Below are 21222 nucleotides of genomic sequence, written 5' to 3'. Positions count from 1 at the left end.
AAGGCGTGAGGAGTTGGGGGGGGGACATTTCAGTAGCTCATGTTGGATTACTTTCACTGCTGTGAGAGAGGAGAAAGACAGAGTACAGGTTACTTAATAAAAATAGTACACTCCTTTACTTAAGGCAAAGAAAAAAAACAAAACAATGCAGACTCAGAAAATGTACTTGGAATTCCTGATATCGGGGTTAAGGTCCATGTACATTTTTTATCTTCACTAGTAGGACATGTTAAATGAGAGTGAAAATCGTGCGCTTGTTTGACAACTGCGCTGCTACTGGTACTCATCGTGACATTGTAAAATTCTAATATTAGTACTCGTTCACAGACGACGGATGAAACGTATTTCTATCAGTGGCTGTTTACAACTGTCGGGAGTAAAGGTAAAAAGTCATCAGTAAAATAAATGCCGACTAAAATACGGATACCAAGTAAATCTACTTAAGTGCAATAACAAAGTGTTTGCATTTGATTCCGGAATAATAAATACTTAAGTACAGATTCTAAAAATCTACTTCAATATAGTAAAGTATTTGTACTTTAAATTATAAGTTAAATATTTGTACTTTGTCACTCCCCGTCATTGTAGGTTTCAAACGTAGGTAGGAAAAGTATCAATTAAGTTACTGGTTTGGCCCGTAACATGCCGGGGAAATAGGCAACCATGTTGTTTATTGTTTTTCAAAGTAAAAGCAAATGTTTGATTTTGAAATTAAATACATGAATAAATATTAGACGCCCCCCCCCAAAAACAAACAAACAAACAAAAAACACGCGACTGCCGTACCGCGAGTACTCGGGCTCCGGTGTACACCGCGAAAAAAAAACTGTGTAATTCGGAACAGTAGCGAAGTATTTATACTTGGATCTTTGGAAGAGGGTTGGTCTCCGTCTCGTCTCCCGCCGTGATTGGTGGCTTTGCTAGGCGGCAAGATGGCTGCGTTGGCGCCCTCACTCAATAGCGGCATCCTGGTGGAATGACGCAAGCCACACACTTCGCCTTCACTCCTCCGGAGGTTCGCAGTCACATCCCCGCCCGACCCACCACCACCACCACCACCACCACCACCACCGCCGTCGCTGCCGCCGAGCCCGGAAGAAGACGGAGCGGCTTCACCTCCCCTTCGAACCTGGACCGGGCGGAGCCGGCGCCTCTTGCGTCGTAAGTACTTTTTTTTCCTCCTTCATGTGCTTCCTTCCGTGTCGCTTTGGTTGTTGTTCCTTCCCCCCGACGCCGGGGATGTGCGGTCGCGTAGTTCCCCGGGGCTCCGCGGCTTTCGTTGGGCTTGGTGTGTTGTCGACACCCCTCCACCTTCCACCCTTTCTCCTCTCCGCGCCTAGCGAGGCCCCTCAATCCGGGCAGGAGCACTCAACAGATGGAAGGAAGCCGCGGTGCGTGCCTGCCCGTTCAGTGGAAATCAAAGTGCTGCTGCACTCGATCAGCCTTTCCCGATCTTTATGGAGCCCAAGGCACTTCGGCGTGTTTTTACATCGGGAAATACAACCGAACATCAGAAAACAAGAAATGTCACCACAAAGTTTGAACTCAATGTGTTCCGGTGGCCAAACTCAATTTACTTGTGCAGTGGTAGCCGAACGTGACTGCAGTGGACCCAACTGCATGCGGCAACGGAAAAACTGCTACCCCATATAATATTTTATATATAAATGCATTAAAAAAAATAGAACCGCAAAAACATAGCGCGGTTGTCACTTCATAGGCTGTTGCTCATGATTGAGCGCATCCATTCACTGTGTGCACCCCTGCAATGAGCTTGCCCCTTGAAAAAAAAAAATCACAATTAAAATTTTTTTTTCTTCAAAATCGTTCAGCCCTACATTCCAAGCATTGGGGAAAGGTAGGGAATAAACAGATTTCTGAAAAATGTACTTAATTTGATTACTTGCCACCGCTGCTGCTTGCATGTGAGAACAGCTGACAGCGGGGCTCTCGAGAGATCCCAACACGATCAAGAGTCGATTACAACATCTGCTCGGTGGCTGCGGCGCGACGCCTGCCTGGCGCAAAAGTGGGTTGGCGTGGCCAGGGTGGCGCCTTATGCCCTCGGTCTGTAAATTTGCCTGTTGATCTCTCTGTCTCTCTCTCTCTCTCTCTCTCTCTTTCTGCGTGTCTCTTTGTTTCTGACTGTCACTGAGCGATCGTGCGTGCTGGCCTCCTCGTATCTCTCCTTCGATCTGCTTGATCCAGGTGCCAACTTTGAGCTGGGGTCTCATACTCGTGTGATAATACATATGACAATTTGACATTCCGTTTCGATGTGAGCAAGAATCGTGGAAGTCTACACGACTTGATTTGCTTTCGTGTCCCGGATCTGAATGAATCAGAATGACTTTGCCAAATACATTAGAATAACTTTGCCAAATATGTTTGAACAATTTTACAGTCGGTTCAAATGACACAGCCTAGCCAAAAAGTTTACGTTGGCGGTTCTACGCTTCTGTAATCATCAGAATTTTCTCCTGTCAAATATCGGCATCTGCATCGGCCGAAAAAAACAAAACAAATGCAGAGTTAGGCTGCCCCGTGCGGTTCATGACTGTGCCCGGGCCCACCAGAGCGGTCAGGTGGGACAAGGTAGTCTGAAGCCCCCCCACCACCACCCCCGAAGTAAGCGTAATGTGATCCCGCAGGATTGTGTTCTTCTCTGCCCTTCATCTGGCCTCACCAGCACAGAACAATAAAAAGCTGCATTCGACCGCATCGTCGTCGCCTTGCACTGCTACTTAATGCGGTCGCGGCGTTGTTGTTGCAGTGGTCCGCTTGCGTCATTTGGATGCATTTACAGTGGCGGGTTCAGAGTCCACAAGCAGGGTTCACAATGTCCTTATCTCGCGTCTTCCCTCGAAATACGCCGATTCTCAGATCATCAGGTGTGCCCCTGGAAGTGATCCAATTTCACTTTTTTTTCCCTGAAAAGTAGAAGAATCGCTTGCATACTTCTCCAAATAAGAGGACAAATGTGCTTGCTTCAAGTTATTTGTAACTCCCAGTCGGAGTTAACTGTAAAATGTACATTTAAAACAAAAGAGAACTGAACATTTTGTAATTAAAAACCAAAGAGTTGAACCAAAGTATTGAATTCCGTCTGCTAGCTTAAATGCTAACGTGTAATGCAAAATACCACGGAATTCCTTTTTTAATTCACACACAAGAAATTCAGGAAAGCTTTGATGGGAATTTAAGAGCCAACCTTCAGTTTTCTAAGTTCCTCCATTTTTATTCCGATACGTTCCCATGGCAAGTTTCGTGGCTGCATTGCAGCGCCTCATGATTTCATCCACGGTTGCCGCACAATTCGAACCATGCAAATTGCTTGCAACCTGACTGCTTTCCCACCTTAGCAACTTTTGATGAATATGACTCACTATTGACTTGTATCGAAAACAATAATATCGCCGTGTTGAGACGTGAACCGGGGCGCTCGAGCGAGATGGAACGTTTCCCCGCGGCGGTGCGTTTGCCAATTAACTCCCAGATTGATTCATTTCCTTCGGATGAGATCATTTTCAATGAATATTAACGGCTGGCTGCTTTCTCTTCGTTTTGGTTTTTTTGGAGTTGCAGCCTGGCAGCTGCAGTCGTTGCCATTCAAACGAATCGGGGAGAGAAAAGCGCAAACACGCGCGACCTTGTGCCGATCAGCCAAATCCAGTGTTCAAAGTAATGAACACACAAATACTCATAAATATTTGTTGCATACTTACAAAGAAAAGACGGGAGGGTTATTTTCTACCTGTATTTCAACTTTCTCCGTTCTCAAGGGGGTGAAAAAAAAAACGCAAGAATTTTGTACCAAAATCTGCATTGCGGTTCGGCATTCACTTATTCGTGGATTTTTGTTCTTTTTTAAAAAAAAATTTAATTATTTTATTTTTTTGCGGAAACCCTTGTTTCTTCCCTTGTTTGTTGTTTCTTTTGACTCCGCGCCCCACATATTGGCTTTTTTTTTCCCGCTGTCAATCTAAAAAAATTATTCTCAGCTGGGAAAAAAAATCCTAGGAGAGTTGAATACTAGAGAGTTGAAAATTAAAAACAAAGTTCTAGGGATAGATGATTTTGCCGGTGAGGAGGGGCGGGGGGGGCGGTCGGAGGTTCAGGGTAGACAGGAGCGCCTCTGTTTTCAAGCATGAAAAAATGCACGCTGATTGACAGCATGAGACTTGTTGCATAGCTGTGGCGTGTACTGCAGAAGATTGTCAAGTTGTTATACTCGCACACGAGCCGACTCTTGGCAGCGCGCCCGCGTTTTCACTACAAGCCCCTCAAAACCCGTTGAGCTGAAATGGACGCTTGACTGTACATGGACCTCAGTAGTCCATTGTGAAAGCCGCTCAATGAATTGTTTCGATCATGTCATTATAGTGGATAAATACAGATTGTGAATGGCTCCGGATTATGTATGTGGCACAGTTGCGTACCATTATTATACTGCGTTTTCGTGAAGTGAAACACTAGTTGGATTAAGTCCGGCAAGGCCCAGGTAACAATTATATGACCCGCCACTGTGTAAAGGACACAAAAAGACCGGAGCCAGACAGACGAGACGTCCATCTATGGATTATTTTAAATTTAGTACATACCGATTTAAGTTTAAGACATTTTGGAACCGGAGGCATTCTCAAAAATGGGGCCGATTCGCTTACAAAGCAAATGCAAGGGGCCCTAGTTGCATTCCCTGGAGTGCTCCGTTTACCTAACCCTTTTTCACTGAGCGGTGTAATTAAATAAATTTCGAAGTGGTAACCTCTGGCTTTTGTTAAAGGAGACGTTCGGTGCCATTTTCCCACTTCAGTGCGACCTTTGGTCACAGGTTTAATTTGTTCGTGATTCAGGTCGTAACTTCATTTCCTTGCATCTAAAAATTGTGATTGAGACGCGTGATGCTGATGTCGAGGCATGATCACTTTATTCTTATAAATATATAAATATCCTATTTCTCTGTCATGACTACCATACTTCTGTTTGCACTAGAGCCCGACCGATTAATCGGGCAGCCAATTAAATCCGCTGATATCTTTTTTAAAAATCCCCCGTCGACAGGCACTCGACTTGCTTTGCTTGATATTTGCCACAGTAACTCGGGACTTTATTTTCTTTGCAGTTGACATTTCTTTCAGTGCGATACCACATACTCGTATCGTTTCATATCAAGTGTCTACGGTACGATATCTCATCATTTGCTGTCAGGCCTTTTTGGCCGGATCCCATTTGGCTGTCTCGCTTTCGTTACTCTGACTTTGCTCGCTGTCACAGCGGAGGGAGATGACACAATTAACGCAGTTTGTGACAAAGCTGTTTACCCCGGCGCGGGCCAGGTCGCCATGTCTGGGGTTGAAAATGATTCGTCAGTGCACACGGTTGTTGTGACGGAGGCATCGTCGCCATGAATCGAGCGCCTTGTTGTTCTTATGCAAGGCCTCATCCGCTGTCAGCAGTTGTTCTCTTCAAGCCTGCAGCGCTGCGGTGTATTTGTCTCGCATTCTGCTCGCTTCGCCGAAATTAAAAAAATAAAAAAAAATTGCCATTCTTTATTTGTGTTTCGATGATTTCGTGCCCCAAAAAGAACTGCGGCTATAAAAATCAAGCAGTGAATATAGGAATAAAATCAAAATATGACAAAAGTTGAAGAAAACATACCCCCCCCCCCCCAAAAAAAACTCATGACCTCTGGACAAGCGCTACAGCAAAACAAATTATCCTCAAAATGAGGATAGTTTGAGCGTGTTTTTTTTTCTCCCCCTCTCCCTCCCTTGTGGTTTCTTTCTGACTTCCGGGTTGAGTGAATGCTGGCGCGTTTGGCTGCCGCTGCTCAATTCGTATTGTTTTGTGTTTTTTGTTATTGTAAAGTGTCCTTGGGTGTCTTGAAAGGCGCTTATGAATAAAATGTATTATTATTATTATTATTATTATTTCTGAAAGCTTTTTTTTTTTGCCACAAGAATGGTGTAATGTAAAATACGGAAAGGGTAGGTATATTGTGAAAAAAAAGTTATCCATTTTAAAATCTCTGAGAAGTTTACCCCTCCCACACTCTTGAAACAGATTTCAACTTAAAAGTATCGCTTTGTGCCTTTCTTCTCTCTCGCTGTCAAGAAATCGTCGCTTTTATCACATCACTTTGAAGAATTGGAAATGTCTTTTTTCTTTAGGTCACGTTAACAATGGATGAGACAAAAAAAAATTGTACAGTGTAACAGTCCAAATAAATCTAATTTTTTGCCAAATCAACAAGCTTAATTTATTATCTCACAAATTAGATAAATAATCATGCCCAAAGATGTACATTATAAAATGAACGCACAGGCATAAAAAGCAAGATGGAGAGAGGGTGTAACGTTCAATAATCTCGAGCAAAAAATACGATGAGCTCAAAGGCCTTCCTGTTTTCATTCTTCTTTCAAACGTATGTTTCCAAACTAAATAGTGTGCTACCATCTAGTGATCACTAATTGAATTACACCCAAAATAAATGCATGTCGCAAAATGGCAGGAAAGCAAAGGCGGAACCCGCCATCAATGGAGGTTTACTGTATACTGTAAAAAAAATACCTCAAAAACGATAGTAGTGGCGGAAATGATGAACTGCGATATACTGTCCCGGGGTTCACACTGTAATTTTGAAAAAACAAGCTTTTTCTCAATTGTTTTTCTGTCATTTTAGTGCTTATAACCCCAAAACCAAAAAGCCATCATGAAAGGCATCACTTCTCCATTCAGGAGTTGGAATATTGAAGTGAGAAAGGTGAAGGCGTGAGCAAGTGTTGAAAAAAGGCGCCTTCCCCCTCACGCTTCCTGCTCGGGTTCCTCTTGTCGTTCGCGTGGGCCCAGCCCGTTTTTCAGGCTCGTTGGCCGCTCGCCTTGGGCGTCTGCGGAATCTTTGGGGCTCGCGCGCTGCTCCTGTTTACCTCCCCACTCTACCATGCCCGTTCTCTCTCGAGTTCCTCCTTCCACAAACTGTCTTTAAAAGGAGGCCTGTTCACACCAGCCACACAAAGTCACCACCCAAAGTCCACGTCGGCAGGATGAGGAGGGCAAAGCCCGAGGGCTTGGTTAGCTGCGTTGTTGTAAAAAAAAATGACTTTTGGGCCGAGGGTGTGTTTTTGTCGTCTGTTAAAAGTTCACTCGATGACTCCCGGTCTGGCAACCTGCTTGATGACATCACGACTAATGAGTAAGGCTTCAACCCTGCAGAGTATGATTAGAGGGAACATCTGGAGTTGCATTTAATGTTAGCATGGGGATTATGTTAGAGCAGCGTGTGTGACACGGACGGAGGTGACGAAAATCCTCGCACTCTGTACGAGCAGTGAGTACATTTCTCAAACGTGGCCAGTCACGATGGCATGCCATTATGAATGCGCTTAGTCACAAATGGGTATTGAGAACTTGATGTTTACCTTTAGCAGAATAGCAATGCTAAGCTAACATTAGCACCGGGAAACAAGCGGGCATCAGCCACGGCCGCTACATTGCTAGCATGACTAATGCGTGGCTGGTATGTGTTGCCGCAGCTTAGAAATGATGTGAACAAACAAAATATACTAAATTAGATAACAGCTAAGAAAAAAAAAATACACCTGACGGTTGTGATTTTTAAAATAGTCATGGAATTTTTGCCTTCTTTTTTTTTCTGTAAGCTAGCGCACGATTTAACACATTCTCACCACAAGGCATTCTGTTCTTGGAGCCGAAGACATAAAAAAAAAAAAAATCTTAAATAAGACCATGACTGGGCAATATATTTCTTCTCCACATAAATCTGTTGCATCATCCTCGTTAATGCTGGCCGTTGGTGCGGTGTAGTTTGGATCTTATTTATACATTTTTTCATTGACTAAATGAGGTGAAGCGGCGTGTACAGCTGCGTTAATGTTAGCCAAGATGGCGACGTGCATGGTTGCTCCATCTCCGTCTCTCAAACGTTGGGGAAAACTTTTTTCTCAGATGCACTGCGTCCTGTCAAAGAGCTTCTCAGAAGAGTGCAAGCTGCATATTTTCCTACACTTTGGCTTCCTGTAGGTGGAATAACTATGTGTCCTAAAGATTTTTTTCCCCTTATGTGGTGTTATTTTTGTATTCACCCCCCCCCCCCCCCCCATTAATGGCTTCTGGGTAAATGACCACATGACCTCCAAGGAGAGGAGTCATACCGTTAGGACGAAGAGTGTGTACTCTGTCATAAAATGTTGTTTTCAAGCTTTTTAGGTGTTTGCAATCAAAATCCCACATTGAGTGCGCGGACGATTTTAGCCGCCAATTCTAGGACTCGGTACTCCCTTGACGAAAATTTGCTTGGTATTCCTCCTGTTGATTTTTGAACGAGATGACTTGATAAGTCTTACCGATGACATTGATTTGAAAATCAGAATCTTTGAGCAAGTGTGGCATTTCTTTTGGTTGTCGAACGAAATGATGTTTAGGAGTGCCTAACCACCCTAACCTGCCTAACCTCATGAAAGAAATGTCATGGCAGGACTACGCAGATAATTTAGGATTCCATTTTTTTTTTTTTTTTAATATGATCAGAATAAACATATGCGGTCTGCAGCCAAAAGGTAATTACAACAGCTGCGAAACCTAACTTTATCAGTCCGTCACGTTACACAACTCCCAAAGCCAGGTAGGTAAGCGACGTTAACTTCCCAGTTTATTTAAGCGACAGCCGCTCAGACATCAACAAAGCTTCATGTCGGTTATCCGTGAAATAGACGACGTGGACACTGGGTTGGACCCATGAACAAAACTCACAGTGTGACTGTACAGCTAACTAATGCGCGTACAGATATTGTGTGCAAAGTGGCTAATGTGCAAATACGTGTTGTGACCGAGCAAGATTGCACGATTGTTTTCTGACTTGTGATGACTGGACTCCACTTGCTTCTGACTTGGCATGATTTTTGGCCACAGTAACTGGAGATGTATTCACATTTCAAACTTCTCCCACCCCTGCGTCGGCCTGTTGCTCCGCCCCACACATAACCCGAATTAGAGCGGCCTGGCTCGCAGATTCACGCAGCCTAGCATTATCCCGCGCTCACAACAAAAGCTCTGGGGCCCGCCGACGCTCTATTTTTAGCGCGCCGCTACTCACAAATTGACGTTTCAATACTCGCAAATGAGAGGCCTTCAATCGCGCGCCGCCGCAACCTTGTGAAGCTTTCTGCTTTGTGAAGGCGTCCCCCCAACAAGACAGGCGGGGGTGGGGGGGCTCTTTAACTTGATGGACTTTTGCACTCTGACTTTATGAGACACATGATAAGTAAACAAATATCGTACACATACTTTATTACAGTCCTTTTAGACTCTAAAAATACTGTAATAGCATCTGAAAGTAATCTCTAAAATTTAGAGATGTCTTCTTAAGTGTTTATTTTTCTGATGCTTTTTTTATGTAACTTTTTTTTTACCCCAGATATTTGTACTTTCTCTTCCTGACAAATTTGTGATGTTTTTGTTTATAATATAATTTCTTTAATGAAAGCCTGCTAACTTAATGCTGCCTTGTAATGTGATAATTAGCTTAGATGCTACATTTCTTCCAGTAGACCTCAGTGCTGCTAACGTGGTACGACGATAAAGATGCACAACTCTAAATTTGGGCTTACTGAGTAGTTTTTTTAAAAAAATGGTCATACAGCGGGGACATGAAAATGACAAAGCACAATATAGGATTATGAGAACCCCTGGAGTTGTAGTTAGAGGCGTACCACCGGGAAGGTCTGCGCCAAGCTGATAAATCTCAAGTTCTCTCTCGTGTGCCAGCTCAGTGCAAAGAGAGATTCTTTCACAGATGTCTTCATCTTTTGCCATTGAAGTGAGGTGTTTGCGGTCCTCCAGAGAGCGGCGGCTGGCCCGTTGATTCGTCATTAGCTGACTCTTGCCAAGTGTGAAAAGCCGCTTGTTGGGTGCTGGCTATGTTAGCTAGCAGAATGATGCAAAAACCTCGCAAAGACTCCGAAGAAGAAGCAGTTTAGGAGTTAAGAGCGGTTAAGATTAGGTTTAGGATCAGGATTATTATATTTATTTTGTGTGGTACTTTGTTTAAAAAGTTAGAGAACCGTTGGCTTGGTAAATTTAAGGGCTAGCATGAGGTTAGGATTAGTGTAGGGGTAATGGTTCGTTTTTTAAGGGTTGATTGCTACAGTTTTTGGTTTGTTTATGGGGTTAGCGGTTAGGGTTAATTTTGTTTTAGGTACGGTATGTAGTTGGGTTAGTTAGGTTAGTTCAGTGGTTAGGTTGGGGTTAAGAATATCTTAGGGGTTAGATGCTAGCCTTCGTTCAGTCATTAGGGTTGATTTATGAAGACCCCTGGTTTCGGGATTACCTGTTGTAGTTCATTTTGCTACTACCTAACTACCACTACGGGGATTATTTCGGTACTAGGTTTTGTGTGTCTCTTGAAACGTGTCATGTAAATCCATCCAAGGACACCACTGATTCTGAAGCAGGTTTGATTCAGCAGAAACAACACAACAGCGTGACAGATGACGATGGTTTAGTGTCCTATTGTACCCTAACACAAAGATCCCGTCCCCACACCCTGCACACACCTGCTGCTACCTGCCACGTCTACACAAACGGAGAGTGGTTGCCTGTCTCAAACACACACACACACACACACACACACACACACACACACACACACACACACACATAAACATATACACACACCGTACACACTGTTCTCGTATTCACTTCAAACTCGAAAGCAGGTGTGCCAGAGAGTTCTTTTGATAACCGCGCTTGTTTTTCCCCTCTCAACATATCCCATCGTACTTTGCACCCATCTGTAACGCTGAGACGGGCAATCGTCTGTGTGTGAATTTTTGTACGTTTGGAAAATTTGGGCCCGTCACAAACATCATACAAAATTTGCAGGGGTGGTACGAAGTCGCATAGTTTTCAAAGCGTTCAAATATGACATGGGAAAAAATGCAATATGGCTAATAATATGTGGGGCCCGTGCTTTTCATGGGGGGGAGGGACCAGGCCGGCCTGCGAATAGTAAAAGTATGCATACTACAGACGACCTTTGAAATGCAATGGAGGAAAAAAACGTTAGTGTATTGTAATCCGGAAAATTATTTTTAAAAATGTGATGAAGATTCAATATGTTTTCATGATAAAATGGGGGAAATGGAAGAATCCCCCACCCCTACCATATATTGATTAAAAAAAATTAAACAAGATATTTGTGAATATTGTGCCGAATGGCAAATATTCAGTGGCCCGCCCGCCGTACGATTGCAGATATCTGCAGACTCGGGTCAATTAGTGGAGCCCACCTTTCAAAGCAAACATGGTGAACCAGCGTTTAGCTCTTATGCTGCACGCCAACAGAAGTGAAAATGAGACCAGAGTGTAAAGGATTTTAAATCCAGGTTATTTGTGTCTTTACTTTCAAATGTTTTTTGAAGTTTTCGGTTAAATGTTGTCAATGTATTTTCTTTTGGCAAGATAGATGGATATTTTTTTTCTCTTCTTTGCTTTTGAATGTCATTGGCTGTTTTGTTTGTAAATGCTTTTAGCTGTGTGAAGCACATTGAGTTACCTCGTCTTTTACATGCTAAATAACAACGGCTCTCTTGCCTTGCCTTGCTTGTACTCGGCTCTACGAGTCAAGCTGTGGAATGAGCGCGGCACAATTTCCCCAAACGTGTCTTTTCGGTCCCTGCAGGTGAGAGTGCGATGAAGAGAGCGTTCCCAGCGTGAGGAGGCCATGGGCTGCACCTCGGCCAAGCAGGTGTCGGCCGTGCCCAACGATGACGAGGGCCGTGGCAAGGCCTACAGCAACGGCGACCTCTTTGCCGGTCAGTTGCACCACGCTCCCGCTCCCACACTCCCACTCTTACTTTCACATTCTTCTATCTCACAGACAGACACACATCCTCACTCACTTGTCCGCTGATAAATTCTTGGCGACTCCATTTCCTGTCCTTAATCCCTCTGCGTTGACCCTCTGGGCCCGTGCGCCCGCTCTCTCGCCATCCTCTTGCGATCATGGTTCCTAATCCTCTGGCCTCAAAGCAAGTGTCATCCGCATTATTTTATGCGAGGTGTCCTGGGACGTGCCGACAGAGGAGGTTACCGAGCAGAAATTAATGGAGTGCTTTAGCACCGGTGAATCCCCGCACGCTAAATGGGGATTCATTGTATTAGCGTGCGTGCGTTTGTGTGCCTCTTTGTGCTTGTGTTTGTTACAGCTCGCCCGTCAACAGATTGCCAGTCAGGCCTTGCTCTCTCGAAACGCGTTTGTGTCCCAGATATTGTCTGATGCTGTCAGATTGTGGCCACTAAACCCCTGACGACCCTTTCCTCCTCCTCGTCCTCCTCCTCCTCATGCTGCGGCTTCTGCTCCTCCTCCCCTCGCTCTCGCACAATAACCGGAAAAAGCTGAGCTCCACGACCCATACGCCACTTGAAAAACGGCCCCTCTCTCGACTTTTTTTTTTTCTTTTTATAGCGTAACTTTATTATTCTTATTATAGCGTGACGCCTTGACTTGTGAGTTTCATTTGTTCCCTGGCCGAGCTTGTAACTCGATTCACGAAGGAAATCAATCCTAATTGCGGTTTTACAAAGTCATCATGAAAAATAGGCCATTGGATGTCTGAGTCTTGAAGGGGCGTGGCCTCGTGAGTGACATCCAAAGGCGGAGCTCCTGATCTGCGTGTGAGCTGTGGTCTACCGCAGCTGTTTCGTTCGTGGAAGGGCATGAAGTGCATCGAGCACTGTCGGAAGTTGGTCGAAGGTTACATCTTGACTGGGAGGGCAGTCTTGTATGTTGGGGAGGAGCAAAGTTTAGCCTGGGTCGTCACGGAGATTTTTAAATTTGTATTTTTTTTTGCATTTTTATTTGTTTTTGCCATTTATTTTCAAGGGTAGCGTTGTCAGGTGTGATCATAGTTTTTAACTCCCACGTTGTTTTTTATTTATTTATTTAGTTGTAATATTTCACGGTTTTGTTTGACCCCCAAATAGAATGTTTGTTTTTGTCGATATTTTTTGTGAAATTCTGTTCCAGTTCAGTAAGTAATGTAGAAGCTGCTCGGTTTGCTTTGGTGGGGCACAAACAAACGGGGACATAAATTGTGCAAAGTCAACTCAGTGGACTGCGTGTGAATGTTTAGTGTGTCCTCCTCGAACCGGCGACGAGACGAGACGTCATAAAGAAATGCGGGGCGGGGGGGGGGGCTTCTCAAAATAGGTGCTCCCTTTTATCCTGCACTTTTCTTCGGTGTCACTCCTTCGCTCCTGCGTCGAGTCCCGTCTGGCGTTGCCGTGACGACCCCCCCCACCCCCAAGTCGTCGTCCACTCCTCCTCACTCGTCACCTCGGAAGAATGGCCTCTCGGCTTAAAAGTATATCAAGTATTTATAATATCAGTCCTGTTATTTGTTTGTTTTCACAATAGTGTCCTGACTGTCCTGAGTTTTGAATTTTGGCAGCCCTGCACAACAAATGTTCTCCAAATTACATCACCACAGATCATCTTTTTTTTTTTTTTTTTTAATGAATCAATTTAGCATTGGTACTGCACAAGAAAATGCAATTTGCTGCAATACATAAAATGTTTTTTTTTTTAAATCAAAGCTGTTATGTTGGGTTATTTCTGTTGGTTAATACAACTCTTGCTTTAGGTCCATGGGATTTACCTGCAAAAAAAAAAAAAAAAAAATCTACAAAATTAGAAAGTTGCTCCTCAAATGAAGTCATTGATTCTCAAAACTGCTCCGTAAAAACAAAAATGTCTCTCCTTGTGTGCGGTACACATTGTGTTTTACAACAATATTTTACAGTACAGCAGCAATACAATATCTTGACTGACAACTGAACTTTTTATGGATTAAAAGAAATTATACTTTACACATCCACACAGGCTTTCACAATTCGCATTGCGAGAAATCTCAACGCTAATTGCGGTCACTTGTCTTTTTTTTTTTTGGGTGACGGTCTGAGTCAGATTCTGAAGCATTGCGCTTTTTGCGGCAATTCTTTTCACCTGACTACTCATCTGCACCCTCCTCAGGCTGCCGACTATTAAATATGACATTTTATATCAAATGTGTCCCAGCTAATAGCTTTTATTTCCTCGCAGCAGCGACACACTGTTGCTTGTCGGCCGACGCCTGTGAAGTGTTATCACGCCCTGCGTGCGTGCACGCGTACGTGTGTTTCGGCATGCTGAGACACGAGACGCCTCGCTCCCACCGGTTTACATTCCTCGCACACAAACAGCAGCAAACAGCAACTCCCCCCCCCCCCCCACACCCTCGACCCCCCAACTTCATCTTCTTTTTTCTTTTTCTGTCGTCAAATCTCGGGCCAGCTTTCCACTTCGTTTCTTGCCGACTCCCACCATCATTTGACATTTGAGGTCGCCGCGGTGATGACGCACACACAAGGAATGGACAAGCATGACATGAAGCACACGCCAATGCATCTTCACCACACACACACACACACACCACACACACCTCGGGCGGGGCGAAGCAATCAGCTGGGTGCAAAGTTGCACAGATGGGACGGATAAACGCTACTGAGAACTCGCGGGGGCAAAAGCAACAGCGCGAAACTGATACAGTGGAGTGAACGTAAATCACATCCGGGATGGGGGGGGGGGGCAAATATGGAAGGGAGGGGTCAGGGTCACTGTCACACACTCTGACAAATGTATTCTCAACAGACAGCGCTCTTCATTTTGTAGCATTTCCCTTGACTGCACCGCTTCCAGTACACTTTTGTGCATGGTGGATGATTGTCCAATCAGATTTCAGCCTGGATGTGTTGCCGTGTCAATCTTATCCACCGAGGGGCCTTCACAAATCGGAAAAAGCTCATTGATTTTAGTTCACAAAGACGAAATTGGATATTTTTGCTTTGTAGTTTCAGTTAGTTTTTGTTTTTAAAGCATTTTCGTTCATTACAGTCATTTTTTTTAGTTCTTTGTTAAAATGCTTTCAGCGCGAGATAAATAAATAAAGATGCATTGAATTTCTTTTTTTTTTTCCGTTACAGAAAATGTTTTTTATTTGTAGTTATTTAGTTTTGGGTGACTGTAAGAACCTTACTTGACAGTATTGCACTGAATGAAATGACAATATACAGAAAAGCACTTGCAGCTTATAGATATCATGATGTCATTCTGCAGCTCCATCTGTTGAGCGTGTCTTAGCCACCAGGGTGCAGTATAACATTCAGTAAGGATAAATGAAGAAAATAATCAGACCTGCTCATCATTCCGCCGTAATATATGTCAAATTTCAAAGGAAATGGAATACGTAATACATCTGAGTACTTGTACCGTCTTTCTACATGTGTTGCTACACCTTTAGATCACCGAGGCATGACTTAGATGCTAAATTCGTTAGCCTGTCAATTTCATTTTCCATTCTCGGTTAGCTTTAAGCTAATGGGATTTTGTATCAATCAGTTATTCAAACAGTCGCACCCAGCATGTCGAAGCTGGAGACCGTGCGCTCCCTCTGTCACTCACTAGGCCACACCCACCTTCACCTCAGATAAATCAATGCATTTTCACTGCTTTTATTTAGCTATTTTATTGATATTATTCAGATGTAGTGTTCTTTCGCTTTCTCATAAATGCGTAACGAAAGACATCGGATCCTGTGAGAGTGAGTATGCAAAATGATCATGAGATGAGACGAGGCGACGGAGCCGCAACGGAACACATTTGTGACCGTTGACTGACAGCTGGGGCGATGCGGGGCACGGTTACCACGGCGACCGACGCCGCAACACCAATAAGCGGCCGACAGTTTACAATCCGCGGGGCAGGTGAATCACTTTAAGTGCGGCAAGACGCTCCAAGCGGCGACGATCCGGCCCAAGTGTGCTGTGAGGCGTCGTATTATTTATGATTTTACCACACTCAGCGCCACTGAGCTCATCTGCAGCGTCTAAAGCTGTTCAGGGACACATTCACTTTAATCTCCCATGGCAGGGCTCCTCCATTAAAAAAAAAAAAAGAGTTCAAGAGATCCGGTTGTGTTCAAGTTGAGGTTCGAAACAACCGAATGGAGTACCCGGATTGTTATTCCGGAGATTTTTTTTTTTTGTCTTTGCTGTCCAACAAACGATTATTTTAATAATCGATTCATCTGCCGGTTATTTTGGGGATTAGACAAAGAGGTGGATTTTTTTTCAAAAATAATAATAATTTTGTCCCTTTATTCAAAAACACGACAAAGTAAACTTCAATTGAATGATTCATTTACTAATTTGGTCTGTCACGTGTTTTATTTTGAAAATTCACCACAGCAATAATCATCCAATTGAAAAAGGGATCGAAATTATATTTTGGGCGATTCATTATAAAGATATAGAGGGACATTCCCTGAAGTAATTTTTCTCCCTCTCACCCACTTTAAAACACATTTAACTGAATACATACTGTGTGTGAGTGCCTGGGCATGAGCTGTGGCTGACAGCAGTTTTCACTGTTCTCCTGGCAGTCACTAAATTGCTGAAAAGTGCATTGGCAACAAGTCATTTCACAACCTTGCTAATTGTGACTCTTTCTCTTTTTCTCCCAGATGAATACAAGGCAAAGGGAGTGGAGGAGGTGAAGTACATGAGAGGCGAGGAAAACCGGGTCAATGTGCGCAACCAGGAGAACTTGGTGAGACGCGTACGCGCAAGGTTCTGTTGTCAGTTTGCTTTTTTTTTTATTCCAATTTGCTACACTAGCCCACTGAAAATGTATTTTATTTATTTTAGTCCGCATTATTGATCTCACATTTTCTAGTTAATTGATTCTAAGTAAAATAAGGAATACGTCTTCTTTGCTGCCCCCCCAATTTTTTTTTTAAATGAGAGACCATCAAATAACATCACTTTGAAGAAGCGAAAAACAAATCTCACTCGCACCGTTTTCCAAATTAGGCATTGTGCTTGCTTCAAGCTGTGTGCTCATAGAAGAAAGGAGAATTTCGTGGACCTCCCTAACATCAACCTGTTCAACCAAACCCAATAAATCTGCTAGCTTCATGTTATCATGACAAAACGCCATAGACGGGCGAACGGAATGTACCATTGTTGCTGTAGTCATCATATTTTCAAACAAATGCTGCTTTCACACACACGTGCAGCAGCCACGCGTACAAATGGAGCTTACGGTGATACTGGAGGTCAGTGGGGAACCCTCTCTGCCTCTTGTTCGGCATTATTTCTTTTGAGTAGACCTCAGTGCTGGCTGACACTTTGCGGCACAATGTATAATGAAGCACGATATAGTGGGGGAACGCTGCATTTCAAAGTTGAGTCACATGCGCGTGTGTGTGTGCGTGTGTGTGGTAGTGAATCAGGTAGGTCTGCCTCCTGTCACGCTCGGCTAATAAACATGAACATAATGTAAGTCATTCATCAGAAGCGGCCACCTGTTTTATGTCAGCGCGCCGACACTCCGTTTAACGTGAGCTGCTTCTCCCTCGGTCCGTGTAAGACACGATTCCAGGCAGAGGTTCGATGGTAAAATGGAAGTCAGACGGGTTTCGTTGGGTTTTCGCCATAAGCAGGCAAGTCCCGCTTTAGGTATTCGCACCTTCAGTCCGTGACCGCGTTGTGCCGCGACACGTGAACTGCAGGAGTGAGTATTGTCGTAGGCCCTGTTTGCATGCGCGGTTCTTCTACCGTGTGTCTTATCTTAGCGGTTGCTTGAAGGTTTATTTCGTCGTAGCATTAAGCTAGCGGAATGTTCGTCAGATGATCGTTTAGTTTGAACACTTTTTACGTCGCTAATGATTCATCGTCTTTTCTGTTTTATGTGCCAGTTTTAAAGAAAACTTCAACTAGCACTAATTAGCAGCTTGAAGCAAGCACGCATTGCCTCTACGGTACGTTAGGCCTCCGTCTCCTCTCCTCGCCAAATAAGTACGTGAATCCACCGGCTGCTTTTTAATCAACGTAAAAAGCGGCGAGGATCATCATGACAAATGTTGTGTCTATGTGTGTGTGCGCGCATGCGTTTCCAGGAGAGAAGTAACACGCCGCAAAGTGGCAAGTTCCAGAAAGAGATGGCGGCAAATATTAAGTCAAAGTAAGTGGCCCAAAAGTACCTCATTCCGCATCGGTGCTGTTTTACACCCAACCGTGATACCGCGGACGTTTTCCTTTACTACACAACAAAAAAAAGTCGTCCATCCTCTTCATTAAAGCGATTCCACACAAGGGCTACATGGAAAAACTTTGTTTTGCTAGTGCTATTTGTCATTTGACATCTCACTGAAGTCTACGCCGATATTTTTACGAGACAGATATTCCAATTCCTTCCGGGCCGAGCCGTTCTCACACTGTACTAAGGAATGGCGTGTGTGTGCGTAGAGGGAAGCGGGCGGGGAGGGGGTTAGGGGGGGCGAGGGGGTTGGCTGGAATGGAAAATTCTCATGATGTATTTGTTGCCGCCGCCTCCTCCTCCTCTTCTTCGTCCTCATCCTCCCAACTTCCTCTCGTTTGCTCAGCATTCACACGTCAGAGAGCCAGCAGGAATTCTTCCGGATGCTGGATGAGAAGATTGAGAAGGTGAGGGGCGGGGAGGGGAGGGCGGAGCGCATGCGTTTGTTTGTTTGTTTGTCTCGTCGAGGAAGCGGCGGGAGGTCGAGAAGTGGCCTGTTCATCTCTCAGGGGGGGGGGGGGGGGTGTTACGGAAAAAAGTGACTTTTTGCCAGCAGTTTGTGTTCAAAAAGTGAAGATACAAATTCAGCGATGGGTTAGTCTGTGATGAATGGATGGATGCCATGGAAATGCCATTTATCAATTCCACCGTTCCCCTAAAAACAATTTTAATGGTGAAAATGGCACTCTTGATAAAAACAGATAGTGATGACATCATTAGATCGAATTACAGAGAGCTACAGGTTTTATCACACGGCTTCAACAGAATATCCTTTTTTTAAATTGTTTTATTTTGGGTGTGCCTGCTTTGGCCACCAGGAGGCAGTGTAAGACAGGCAGCTGGATATACTGTTTATTGAGACATCTCAACTCTTCTCTGCTCATCGGTATGGCATTGATATTAGTCGCTCGTCGCAGCGGATAAAGAATTTGTGACTGCAAGTACTTTTATATTGTCCGCTTACCAGTCGCCGCGCCGTTTGCGTGCAGTCCGTCGCTTAAAGGGTTGGAGTGCCGCAGCATATGGGAGATGCTATTTGGCATTAGCGTTAAGATAGAGGACAGGGAAGTGTATGTTGTTGTTTTATTTTTAGTTGGTCAGTAAACTTCAACTCGGGCGGGCAATGAACGTATCGTAATGTCACTTATAAAATGTAAAGCTTTTTGCTTCAGTACAATGGGCACTGTGCTGCTCCTGATGTCCCTAACGTGCGGTATTTATTCTTTCAAATGTGCATCTTTATTTTGATGTAATTGATTGATGATGTTATATAATTTTTTTTCATGAACCAGGGACGTGACTACTGCTCGGAGGAAGAGGAAGAGGAGGGGTCATAGCACAGAAGGCCCCCCCCCCACCTACCAACACCTCCACCCTCCTCAGACATCACACCAACTGAGACCCCTCACAGTGTGTATGCATAGTGAGAGCGTGTGAGGTCAAGCAGTATTTTACCAGCAGGGGGCGTGCATGTGAGGGAGATGGCAAAGGAAGTATTTGAACTTGAAAGGACCAAGGTGGGACAAAAGGACATCTTTTTCTGCCCCCAACCCAAGGCCGGGGCCCTGAGTGCACTGATGGGTGAAAGGACCGAGTGAATGGGGGACAAACTTTCTCAAATGTGGCGGTCCATGCAGGTGAAGAAGAATTTCAGAACATCACGCAGAACTTTATTGCTGGACAAGCCGGACGGAAAGAGTTTGTGATATTTTAATAAGAGGTAAGAGGCAGAAGTCCACTAGTCCGCTACCTTCTTGTCCCCCCGCCCCCTCTTTTTTTTTTTTTTTTTGAACACTTGTAAATGATCAACATGGAGCATATTACTGCTGCCTCATCCTCCCTCAACACAAACACACGCGCACACACTTTCAGTTCACCAGCGACATTCAAGCCAGCTTCTTTTCTTTTGGTCATTTTAGAGCGTACACACACGCAAACATGCACACACACACACACACACACACACACATGCTCGCTCACTCAGGCACTGTAGCAAATTAACAACTGAAGAGGGAGGATGAGGATCAGGAGGATGAAGCGAAAGCGCGCTTGCTGTGGAGATGCAGACCCGATGACCTTTCTGTTCTTTTGTTTACCGGAGATTTCCTTGTTATATTATTTGTATATGTTTTTTTACTCTTAAAATTAAAATGGCAAAGCTTGTACTCTGTGTGTGAGAGAGAGTTTGTGAGTGTGTGAGAGTGCTTAAATGATCCGTTGATGTAAGAGTATACTGTATTGTCATCACAGTATATTGTTTCTCTTGGCTACACTGCTTACAGCACTTGTTTGTGGATTTTTTTTTTTTTTGTCCAATCAGATTTCAGCCCCTTTGTGTTGCTATGTCAATCTAATCTGTCCCAGGCCTTCGAAATCCGCACAATCGGCACAGATTACATAAATTTCAGAACCTGCGTGTCTGGTGAGTATACTATATTTTATTCATGCTGTTACATTGCATTTTTTTCATATTGGCTTTCTACAACTGTGATGAAAATCGAGGCGGCTGAAGGTCCAAGTACCAAATGCACACGTCGTCACTTCATTTCGCTTGGCACATCACCCACCGCCAATTTGTATGAAAAGCCTCTCCACCAGTGTGGATTACCTCCTCACACGAGTGGGAGGGAGCACCCCCCCCCCCTCAAGCTTTCACAATTAGATTTTGCATTCATGCTGCACGCCCACAAAGGGGTGACCTACTTGAAATCGCCACCGTTCTGCGCAAACACACGACATTCGCATTCATTTATGACTCCGCCCCCTTTTTCGTTTTGTTTTGTTGGTATGGTAGTTTTGATTTTGTTGTTGTTGTGAATTGAACACAAAGGGCGAAGAGGGAATTGTTCAGTGTCGACGTTTTACTCCCGAGGTTGAAGGCTTGTTGTCATTAGCTGAGTCAGAGTTGTTGGAACGAGTCCAGTTTGCAATCAGTGTACAGCCTGACGTGGCTTGTCATAAGCTCCTCAACAGGATGGCAGCGTTTATCTCACGTTCTCTCTACAACGATACAGTGTGTGTGTGTGGGTATCAGAGAGAGAGAGATAGTTTGCTAAGTATGCGGGGAG

General features: G+C 44.2%; 1 protein-coding gene across 1 annotated transcript; it reads left to right on the top strand.

Annotated features, from left to right (window-relative positions):
* The first annotated feature begins 1020 nt into the window (after window positions 1–1020).
* Window positions 1021–20319, top strand: LOC147203025 (uncharacterized protein C1orf21 homolog). Its single transcript, XM_086114980.1, has 6 exons — window positions 1021–1161; window positions 11699–11831; window positions 16578–16663; window positions 18015–18079; window positions 18501–18561; window positions 19447–20319. Exons 2-6 carry the CDS (start codon window positions 11741–11743, stop codon window positions 19489–19491), a joined length of 348 nt encoding a protein of 115 aa, XP_085971106.1. The 5' UTR covers window positions 1021–1161; window positions 11699–11740; the 3' UTR covers window positions 19492–20319.
* The last annotated feature ends 903 nt before the right edge of the window (window positions 20320–21222 follow it).

Source organism: Hippocampus guttulatus, chromosome 7 (genome assembly GCF_054856545.1).
Source record: "Hippocampus guttulatus isolate MCC_2025c chromosome 7, RoL_Hgut_1.0, whole genome shotgun sequence".
NCBI classification, from domain to species: domain Eukaryota; kingdom Metazoa; phylum Chordata; class Actinopteri; order Syngnathiformes; family Syngnathidae; genus Hippocampus; species Hippocampus guttulatus.
Note: the sequence above shows the minus strand (reverse complement) of the source record. Positions and strands in the feature narration are given on the sequence as shown.

What these genes read in the sequence shown, in the direction of transcription:
- LOC147203025 (XM_086114980.1), top strand. Translation starts at nt 11,741, where the DNA reads ATGGGCTGCACCTCGGCCAAGCAGGTGTCGGCCGTGCCCAACGATGAC. An exon ending in CAACGGCGACCTCTTTGCCG is followed by an intron (nt 11,832 to 16,577) that starts GTCAGTTGCACC and finishes TTTTTCTCCCAG; the next exon opens with ATGAATACAAGGCAAAGGGA. An exon ending in TGCGCAACCAGGAGAACTTG is followed by an intron (nt 16,664 to 18,014) that starts GTGAGACGCGTA and finishes ATGCGTTTCCAG; the next exon opens with GAGAGAAGTAACACGCCGCA.